Source organism: Lycium ferocissimum, chromosome 3 (assembly GCF_029784015.1).
Source record: "Lycium ferocissimum isolate CSIRO_LF1 chromosome 3, AGI_CSIRO_Lferr_CH_V1, whole genome shotgun sequence".
NCBI classification, from domain to species: Eukaryota; Viridiplantae; Streptophyta; class Magnoliopsida; order Solanales; family Solanaceae; genus Lycium; species Lycium ferocissimum.
Window position 1 is genome coordinate 901783 of NC_081344.1, and position 9798 is coordinate 911580.

The following is a 9798-nucleotide window of genomic DNA, read 5'->3' on the forward strand; positions in this document are numbered from 1 at the left end:
CCTGTAGAATATTCTTGTCTGCAAAATACTCTTTCTTCTCCAATTCAAAAAAGATCAAGTTCAAGTTTTTTTCCTATAGAATTTTCTTCACTATTTGCTTAGTGCAGAAATTCAGAGACTTGTCATATCTATTAAAACTATTTGCATAAAATCCCATAGCAATCTCGCAGAGGATAGGGAGCAAATATGGTTTTTTAGGAAAGTGTTTCGCACGTGCTTCAAGCCTCAATCCTGTGTTCATTGTTCATATTGTCAAACCTTCATCTTTATCTTCTTCTTCATGTATTTTTGTGTTCTCAAATAATATTTTCCAACAGTATATTAATCCAAGCAATTCAATTTGGAAGAAAAGTCACTTTCAATTCAATTTGGAAGAAAAGTCACTTTCTTTTTTCCCTTTTTCACTTGAGACTATATAACACTCCTACTTGTATATTAGCTCTCTTGATGCTTCAGTTTCTGGAACAATTTGTAAAGCATGATCATGTAATGCAGACTGGGTTCTATACTTCTATGTTTCACTAACTATAAATAAAGAGGTTGGAGAATATTTCATATGTAGTTGGTATTTTGCTTGTTTGTGGGTTGTTTATCTTGTCTCAGGTGTGTTTGTCTCATGGATAATTCAAATTGCCGCAGTTAGCTGGATAATTTTTTTAATTAAAATATTAATTTATGTTGAATTGTTAAAAATAATTCATGTTACCTTGTTACAGTAATTTTTTATATTGATATAGAAATTTAATTTGCATTTCAGATAGTTTAATGTTTCTATCAAACATAATATTCAAAATATTATTTTCTATCAAAAATATAATTTTCTATTTTGCTGAAATGAGATTTTTATAATATTTTACTGATATAATGTATTTTAACATACACATTCAGATATTGAAAACAAACAGTCTTAATCATTCAGTGTTTAGATCTCCAGACCACATCTTAATATTCAAATCCAGACATCTAGATCTTAATGCACATCTTAATATTCGAATGTGTATTCAGATTCAGACGTCTTAATCTTAATGAAAACAAATGAGGCCTAAAACACTTTTAGGGAATTAGTCTCGAGTGAAAGGATTTGTAGAGTTAAATGATTCGTGAGGTGATATTGTAACCTACTGAACATCCTCTTTATTGAGAAAGAGGGCAGAGGAAAGAATACAAGTTTACCAAAGGTTTGAGGTTGATGCTTACATGAATAAATATGCGGGACTTAGTTGAAAGCTTAAGAGTCAAGGTTTACTGCCACGAAGGCCAAGGAAGAAGATGTGGAAGTGATGCAATTGCACCTACTTAGATTCAGGTTCAATGTGAATAAGATTGGAGAATGTGAGATGACAAATGAGAAGCCATCATAAATTTTTTCGGTCTTGAATATGCTGAGAGCTTGAAAGTGGGAGGAGGCTATAGCACAACAAAAAAAATTAAAAAGTTTACTCACATTTGATATCATATTAAATTTAGAAAGTATGTATATTTGTGTTAAAATGTTGGGCAAAAAGACCTAGTGGTAAGTTAATAAAATGGCGTTAACAGGATGATATTGATGTTTAATGCAATACTCCCTCCGTCTCAATTTATGTGAAAATTTTCGCCTTTTGAGAGTCAATTTGAAAACCTTGAAGCTAAATTATTTTGTATTAGAATAACTCAATATTTTAAGATTAAAATTTATACATTTGAAAACTATATGAAAAGTACTATTTTATAAGTTACAACTTTTCTAATATCAATTTGGTGAAAAAATACATCTTAAAATGTTGGTCGAGGTTCATATAGTTTGAATCTCGAGAAGCGAAAAATATCACGTAGGGACAGAGAAAGTAATAAAATGACAGATGAAATTTTACTAAAGTTCATATAACTAATGCAACTCAAACAAGTTAGGTTAGGTTACAGTTTGCTATGATTAATATTCTTTCAGTGGCGCATCGCACTGATACGAATACTAGTATAAATAAATTCAGCATAAAGACAATTTATTTAGTGGTTGTGTTCTTCTAGAAAAGACATGATTTTAACCAATGTGTAACTATCAAAAACTTATATATTAGACATTGCTCAAGATAGAATAAATCCAAGCAGAAACTGATGATTGTTAGATCTGCATCTACCCAAGAGATAAACACATAAAACAAGATTAATTCAATTAACTTTCTTGCTATTAAGTAGAATAAATTATGATATTGAGGTGTTCTATATTGGTAACCACCTGGTGAAGGAAGAGGGGGTGGATTCCCAATAGAAACAGAGGTAGTCCAAGATGTTGGAATACCTGATGTTCCACCTTGAAACCTCAATGGAGAAGAAATTCCTGATGTATTTCCCATAGGAACAGATGTAGCCCAAGCCATTGAGTTATCTAATGGTGTGTAGATCTCACTAGATCTTTCAATCCGAGTAGTCTCCTTACCTCTATCCTTCTTTCGAACTGCATTCAAGGACTCGCGTAAGTCCAGCAATAGCCTTTTCATGCTGGTCCTCGTTTTGATTTTGCCTTAATGTAAAGTTCGGCATTTCTAGTGTTACCCGATCAAACATGTCTTTGATTTCTTTCATATCATTAGTCATTGTTCCCATATAGCTCAGAAAAGTGCTCTGATACAAAATGTTGCAAAATGAATTTGCAACTTTTAGAATTTGGATGAAACAGTAGCTATAAAATACAAGAACAAAAACTGGAATGGAAAAATGAAAGAAGAAGAAGCTAAACTAGGTAACAATTATATATTTTCATTCATAAAATTTCAAAAGATAGTACTGTGTACAGATATAGAGCCCGTTTGGATTGGCTTATAAGTTGTTCAAACCAGCCTATATGTCATTTTTAACTTATTTGAGTATTTGGCAAAAAATAGAAAATAACTTAAATTAAGTTAAAAAAAAATGCTTAAAATAAGCCAAAACCAAGAAGTTGCTCAACTCCAATATTTTTTTTTTTTTTGGGCTTAAAAGCCATTTTGGTTTGACCAACAATTTTACCCTTTTATCCCTTATATTTTCTGTTAATTCCAATACTACATTTACTTCTAAAAACCCTTTAAGCACTTTTATCCAAACACGTAACTGCTTATTTATAAAATAACTTTTAGCACTTAAAGGCACTTTAAGCACTTATGCTTAAAAGCCACTTTTTTCCAGCTAATCCAATCGAGCTCATAGGCCAATGCCAAGGTTATTCCCCCAGGAATCTAGCTAACATAATCGTACTATGCTAACAAACTTGACAGGGACTAAAAGTACAGAAATTAAGAGTGTGTTTGGTACGGAGGAAAATGTTTTCTAATTTTTCCATGTTTGATTGATCAAAATATTTTGGAAAACATTTTCTCTAGGAAAACAAGTTAGCGAAAATGAGGAAAATGACTTCCTTAATTGAAATAGGGAAAACAAGTTCCACAAGTAACAATGCAAGTTCATTGTCTCCTCCCCATTCACCCAACACTTCTAACCCCTACCCCTCGACCTTCCCAAACTCCGCCACCCCCGAACCCCCACTCCCCACCCCCTTACACCACCTCTACACTCCACTACCCCCACCCACCCCACTACTTAAATTCCCCCACCACCCCCCACTACCTCCCTCCCCACCCCTATCACCACCTACCCCCAACTCCTACCTCTTACCTCCTAACCACCACCTCCTATCTCTTAACTTTGTAAAACTAGACACTTTGTGAAAGTAGTAACTTTACAAGAGTGATCACATTACATTAGTAACCGCTTGTGGTTAGGGCAAGTTCTCCATATTTGTATTGTTGGATTCCTACTAAATTTGTAGGCGAGTTAGGATTAATGGTTCCCAAAGGAATTTAAGTTTTGTGCACGTTCAGTTTACAAAATTATCAAGTAATTTAAGGGATAATCACACTAACTTTTATAGCTAAAATTTAGGAAAAGAATATTAAAGACAATAGAATCCTAATTGTAATATAATGAAATTAATTATTTCACGTAAATAAAGTTTAGGAATAATTTCAGAGACTTCCCTCCACGTTTACCTCTATAACATTCACCTCCCTTCTGATTTGACATATTACATTTACCTCCCTTATTTTAAATTTCTTGTAACCAAACTAATTTAAGTAATATATTTTCTCTAATATCCCAAAACTACCCTTATGTGTCATCTTTTATTAAATCTTAGATTTCAGATATAACCATCATCTCAAAAATTTCTCAAATTCCAAAGAGGAATTCAATCAATTGCTATTATGTCTTGAAATGGTTGATAACCTTATAATAAACATAACTTTTGAATTTAGATCATCTTGACCCTATATATCAGCCAAAAATTGCATTTGCTGATAAATATCCTTTCTGATAGAGTTACCGTATCTTTTATTTATATTTACTCGTTAGTTTCTACAAAAATATTATGTGGTTTTTTTTAGTTCTACATCAGTCTAAAATTTTCTAATTTATTTAGTGAATAAAAACGCTTGGTTCGTTTTGCATCTAATATGATGTAACTAATAACCAAGGATAAGCACAATAGCAATCAACTTTAGACAATTATTTACAGTATAATCTTCGTATTTATCTCTCTTCTCTAGAAGTTAAGATTTCAAATTAGTCGAATGTGTTCCTATAAATAAAATAAATTTAAAATTTCATAAACTGAAATAGTCAATATGGTTGAAATAAATAGAATATCAAAAGAAGCACATCACAAAACGTTAATACTTATAAAAATCTTAAGTGTCGCCAAAATATTTTTTCATTATTGTAACCAATATCAACGTTAGTAGATTTATTTTGAATTCAAATATGGGAAAGATATTATGCGTTTTAGATATTTCTTCTTAGTTAAAGAATTGTTAACTGCTTTCAAGCAAATTATAAAGAGTTTTTAAGGAAACTTTCATTTTGATGATTAAGGTCACAAAAGGGTAATTTTGGAAGGTTACACAAGTATAGTCATTAAAATTAGTTTGGTTACAAAAAGTTTAAAACAAGGGAGGTAAGTATAATATGTCAAATTAGAGGGGAAGTGAGTGTTATAGAGATAAACATGGAGGAGGTCTTTGAAAATATCCCTAAAGTTTATTCCCTTTTTATGTACTCCCTCTGTTTCAATTTATGTGAACCTATTACTATTTGGGAGTCTTCGAGGTGGTTCTTTGACCACATTTTTTTTTAATATTTTTTCTAAATTATTTGAATTATAAATTATCATGACTTATCGTACTTTTTATGTAATTTCTAAATATATAAATTTTATTTTGACAAACTTGAAAAATCTATGTCAAATTGAGGGTCAAAGTTATAAAGTTTAACTTTCGTACTCTAAAAAGGTTCGCATAAATTGAAACGGACTGAGTGATTGTTTTATAGGTGTAGACGTGGCTTATGTTGTAAAAAAAGAAGAAAAAAAAACGTGGCTTACCTAATTGTTCTATATATAGGTGTAAACGTGGCAGCGCTTGAAATTCGTGTCTAGGTTAGAGCCCCGCATTTTTCTAACCCAAAAATAAATTTTTGGAACCAAACTAACCTATTAAAAAAAAAGAACCTAAATAGGCTTTACGCACAGAAATTAGTGACGTTTCAAAACACCGGAATATAAATATTTTATATAGAATTTAATTTTTTTTTTTTTTTTGTGTACAATAATATCGACTCATTACATCAAGTATACATATACATTTAGATCGTCGTTTTAGAGGTTGTAAAGTGCTCTGAAGTAAGTTTGAAAACTTTTTATACATATACATTTAGATCGTCGTTATAGGGTTCTAATTAATTATGGGCGGCGCACCAGTTATTATTAATCGACAATAAATACTAAAATAACTAATTATCATTAAAAAAATAATACCCAAAAATATATATAATATTAATATAAAATATACATTTTATTTATAAATATACAATCTCCTAAGGCCTAAGGATCCTCCTAACCCCACCACCCTCACTATCATCAGGATTCTCTCTCCTCCTCTTAATGACAGGATTATTTATAGCATGTACTGACCCCACATTATTCTCCTACTCGTAACTTTAAATTCATGTGTTGTCGACTTATTATTTATTTAGTCCCTCCCATTAAATTTGCCATCAAAACTAAGGTGGTACACATATTATACTAACAAGTTTCTCTTTGTTTCGATTTAAGCTCGAATGTTGATTTATATATTGACCTCCCGTTGGTCCTCATGCCACAAAGCAAATGATCTCGCTAGAGTCCGTAGTCCAAGGAGGGAAAGATTTATCATTTGGAAACTTGAAAGTTTCATGGAATTTGGAGTTATTGGTGTTCTACTGCAATTTGTTACCTGTTGCATATTAGAATATTCGTTTGCGACTCATTTGCTCATGACTTGGTATTCTAGTATTTTTGTTATCTAACACTCTGCAAAACAAGGTCCTCATCCTTGCAAAATTTCATGTGTTCACGCTACTCGAATGCTCTTAAGCATTTTGTTGGACGTAATCAGGTTAGTCCTTCACCTACTATTCCGTGTGTAAACGTGGATATTTTCTTTTCTTTTTGATAGTTGGTTTGGCTGCGTTACATGAATATACTTTTAAGCATTTCATTGGATGTGTATATGCATTCTAGTCTACTTTTGAATGGTAAATGTTTATAGGGAAAAGGGTCAAATATATTCCTCTACTTTAGTTTATTAGTCAAAATGTCCTCCGTTAGCGAAAGTAGTCAAATATACTCCTCTTTAAGCCAAATTGTACATCTATGCCCTTAATTGGATGGAAAACCTCAAATCCCACAAAATTACCTGACCCGTCTCTTTTAACCTGACCCAACCCTGAGACTTCCATCTCCTCTCCCTCACTCCAGCGCTGGCGAGTTCGTGACACTAGAGCTCCGGTAACCATCACATCAAAGAAAGAAAAACACATTTCTGTTTGATCTACCAGAAATGTGTTTTTCGGGTTGAAAATGGCATTAAGGATGAGTATGCAAGAGGAGTCACCTGAGCCAAAGAGGAGTAAACCAGGGGAGGAGGTTTCTAGTGGTGGTGGTGGGGTGGAGGAAGGAGGGGAGTCGCCGGAGACTTCAGAGGGAATTGATGGCTGCTGCTGCTGAAAAGAGGATGAAGAATGTGGTGGTGGAGAAGAATGGTGGGGGTGGGGGTGGGCGTGGGGGTGGGAGTGGGGTGGTGAAGGGTGAGGATAAAAGTGTGAATTTGGTTAAGGTTGAGTATAAAAATGTGAACTTGGTGAAGGGTGAGGAGAAAAATGTGAATTTGGTTAAGGGTGAGGAGAAACATGTGAGCTTGGTGAAGGGGGAAGAGCTTTCGGTTGCAGAGGCTAATGAGTTATTTTCAATGATCTTTGGTTGTGAAGTTACCAAAGATATTCTTGGTCAGTGGACTAAGCTTAATTGGTTAGTTCGGAATTAGATCAACCAGAAATGTGTTTTTCTTTCTTTGATATGATGGTCACCGGAGCTCCGGTGTCACTAGATCGCCGGCGGTGGAGCAAGCAACAATGAGGGAGAGCAGATGGAAGTCTCAGGGTCGGGTCGGGTTAAAAGAGACGGATCGGGTAGTTTTGTGAAATTTGGACTTTCCATCCAATTACCAGGAATGGATGTACACTTTGGCTCACAGAGGGGTATATTCGACTACTTTCACTATTGGAGGGAATATTTGACTAATAAACTAAAACCGCAGTTGCATACGGAAAAGCTGAAGATGGGACTAAATATTGGCTGATCAAGAATTCTTGTGGTACTAGTTGGGGTGAAAATGGATATATAAGGATGGAAAGGGACGACATTGATGCTAAAGAAGGGCTGTGGTGGATTACCATGGATGCTTCTTATCCAACTGCTTAAGTAAATAGAACATGTATAGCCAAATCAAAGGCTTAATGTTTATTATTTCTGATCAAGATATGTAAGTGGTTTGTTATATTTCACTTGATTATGTAAATGCTCTAAGGAGACATGTCCATTGTATGTACATAACTTGTGTTAATACTACCATATGAAGTACATAGTTATGTTTATGACGGTGTAAATGAACTACATTATCGCCCAGTTTTTTTTTTTTAATTCCTAAATAAATTATAGTCACCCAAAATCGATTTAATAACACGTATGACTCCTGAATTTTACCCACGGTAATCATAAGATCGGAAAATTGTCTTTGTCACATTAATGTAACTTAAATATGTGTGAATTATATTGCTCGAAAAATACGAATGAACAAAAAGTCAAATTTCTGACGTCAGAGATTATGCATTTGGAAATGGATTTGGAGATTTTCTAGAACCGAACTTTTAAATGTTGCTTAATTAATTGTCTATTGTTTTGAATATGGGTAGTCAAATCAAACACTTAACCCTTATATAACAAAAATCATAGACACATATCAACTTACATAGTATTTTCATACTACATGGGGGATTAAGTGTTAGTTTTGAAATATAAGGGGTAATAGCTGTAACGAAGTAGATAGTATAAATTGAAGTGAAATATTTAAAATGAAACTAAGTTTAATTGAAAATTCATACATATCAAATTTTATAAAACTTATAAAAGAGAATAAACACTAAGAAATTATTCACCAATTTAAATATTTTTTAGTTACACTTTGAGTTGGGGAATAAACATTTTCTAGAATACGCACCTTTAAAATTCTTATACAGAAAATTTGATAAGATATGTCGGTTGCTACTGATATATTTGCATCTTGTAAATGCTAAAATATTTAATACAAAGGAAATTTCTCGTTTCTTATTTGACTGTCTCACTTCAAATTATTTTAAATTTACTTTGTTACATATATATTCAAAATTTAGAAAATAAAAACATATATCATTTATTATAGTGGAAATCACTCAAAATACTTTTGTGTATAATTTCCATTATATAGCGGTTTACGTATTTAGTTTTAAAATATAAGGGTGGTTATCGTATGTTTTCATTATAAAGGATTGGGCTCCTCTCCATTTCCTTTCTCTCCATTTTCCCCAAGTTCTATTTTGGATTAGAGACACATGGCATGGGTTAGAATTAATGACTAAGATTTAATTGACTAAAACAAGGCCCTAACCATGATTACATAATTAATAACTTTTCCATAATTATATTAGAATAATTTTCTCTCTTCCTATTTACTTTTCCTACCCAGTAAAATATCTTTTCTGATTTATCCGATTATTTTTTGCCCCTTAATTTTTTTCCCCTAATAGACCCAATATTCAATTGGTGATATTTTCCATTTTTTCAATTCTGATGCTTACTAATTTACCTAATATAGACTCCATTATTCAATTGGTAATTGTATATTTTTGAAAGAGTTGTCTATATTCTGGAAAATATCACCATTAAAGATTTGTCATGATTGTAAATAAAGATGGAATATTAAAATAGGAAGAGAGAGAAAATTATTCTAATATAATTATGGAAAAGTTATTAATTATGTAATCATCGTTAGGGTTTTGTTTTAATCAATTAAATCTTAGCCATTAATTCTAACCCATGCCATGTGTCTCTAATCCAAGATAGAACTTGGGGAAAATGGAGAGAAGGGAAATGGAGAGGAGCCCAATCCCATTATAAAGGTGGTTTTAGTATTTGCCTTTGAAATGTAAAGCATAAAATTGCATTTGAAGTTCCCTAATTCATTTTTTGGCAATTAACATAAATTTCCTAATTTATTTTTTTGGCAATTAACAAAAGTTTCCTAATTCTTGTCAAACTCGGTTTCCATTTACTTCCCGCGTTATAGGAATAGCCCAACCCCACGTATATATAAGTAGTATCAACTAGGCCAAATATTTTACATATTAGAATAAAAAGTTTGGTAATTTCCTTCTTCA

The 9798-nt window shown here is 32.4% G+C and overlaps 2 protein-coding genes across 2 annotated transcripts; one reads left to right on the plus strand and one right to left on the minus strand.

The window, feature by feature from the left end:
- Positions 1-1960: 1960 nt before the first annotated feature.
- Positions 1961-2723, minus strand: LOC132050807 (uncharacterized). The gene is made up of 2 exons (XM_059442164.1): positions 2216-2723; positions 1961-2107 (listed from the first exon to the last, which is right to left on the minus strand). Exons 1-2 carry the CDS (start codon positions 2475-2477, stop codon positions 2004-2006), a joined length of 366 nt encoding a protein of 121 aa, XP_059298147.1. The 5' UTR covers positions 2478-2723; the 3' UTR covers positions 1961-2003.
- A 4314-nt stretch (positions 2724-7037) lies between these two features.
- On the plus strand, positions 7038-7807 carry LOC132050726 (senescence-specific cysteine protease SAG12-like). Its single transcript, XM_059442096.1, has 2 exons — positions 7038-7332; positions 7644-7807. Exons 1-2 carry the CDS (start codon positions 7038-7040, stop codon positions 7805-7807), a joined length of 459 nt encoding a protein of 152 aa, XP_059298079.1.
- Positions 7808-9798: the final 1991 nt, after the last annotated feature.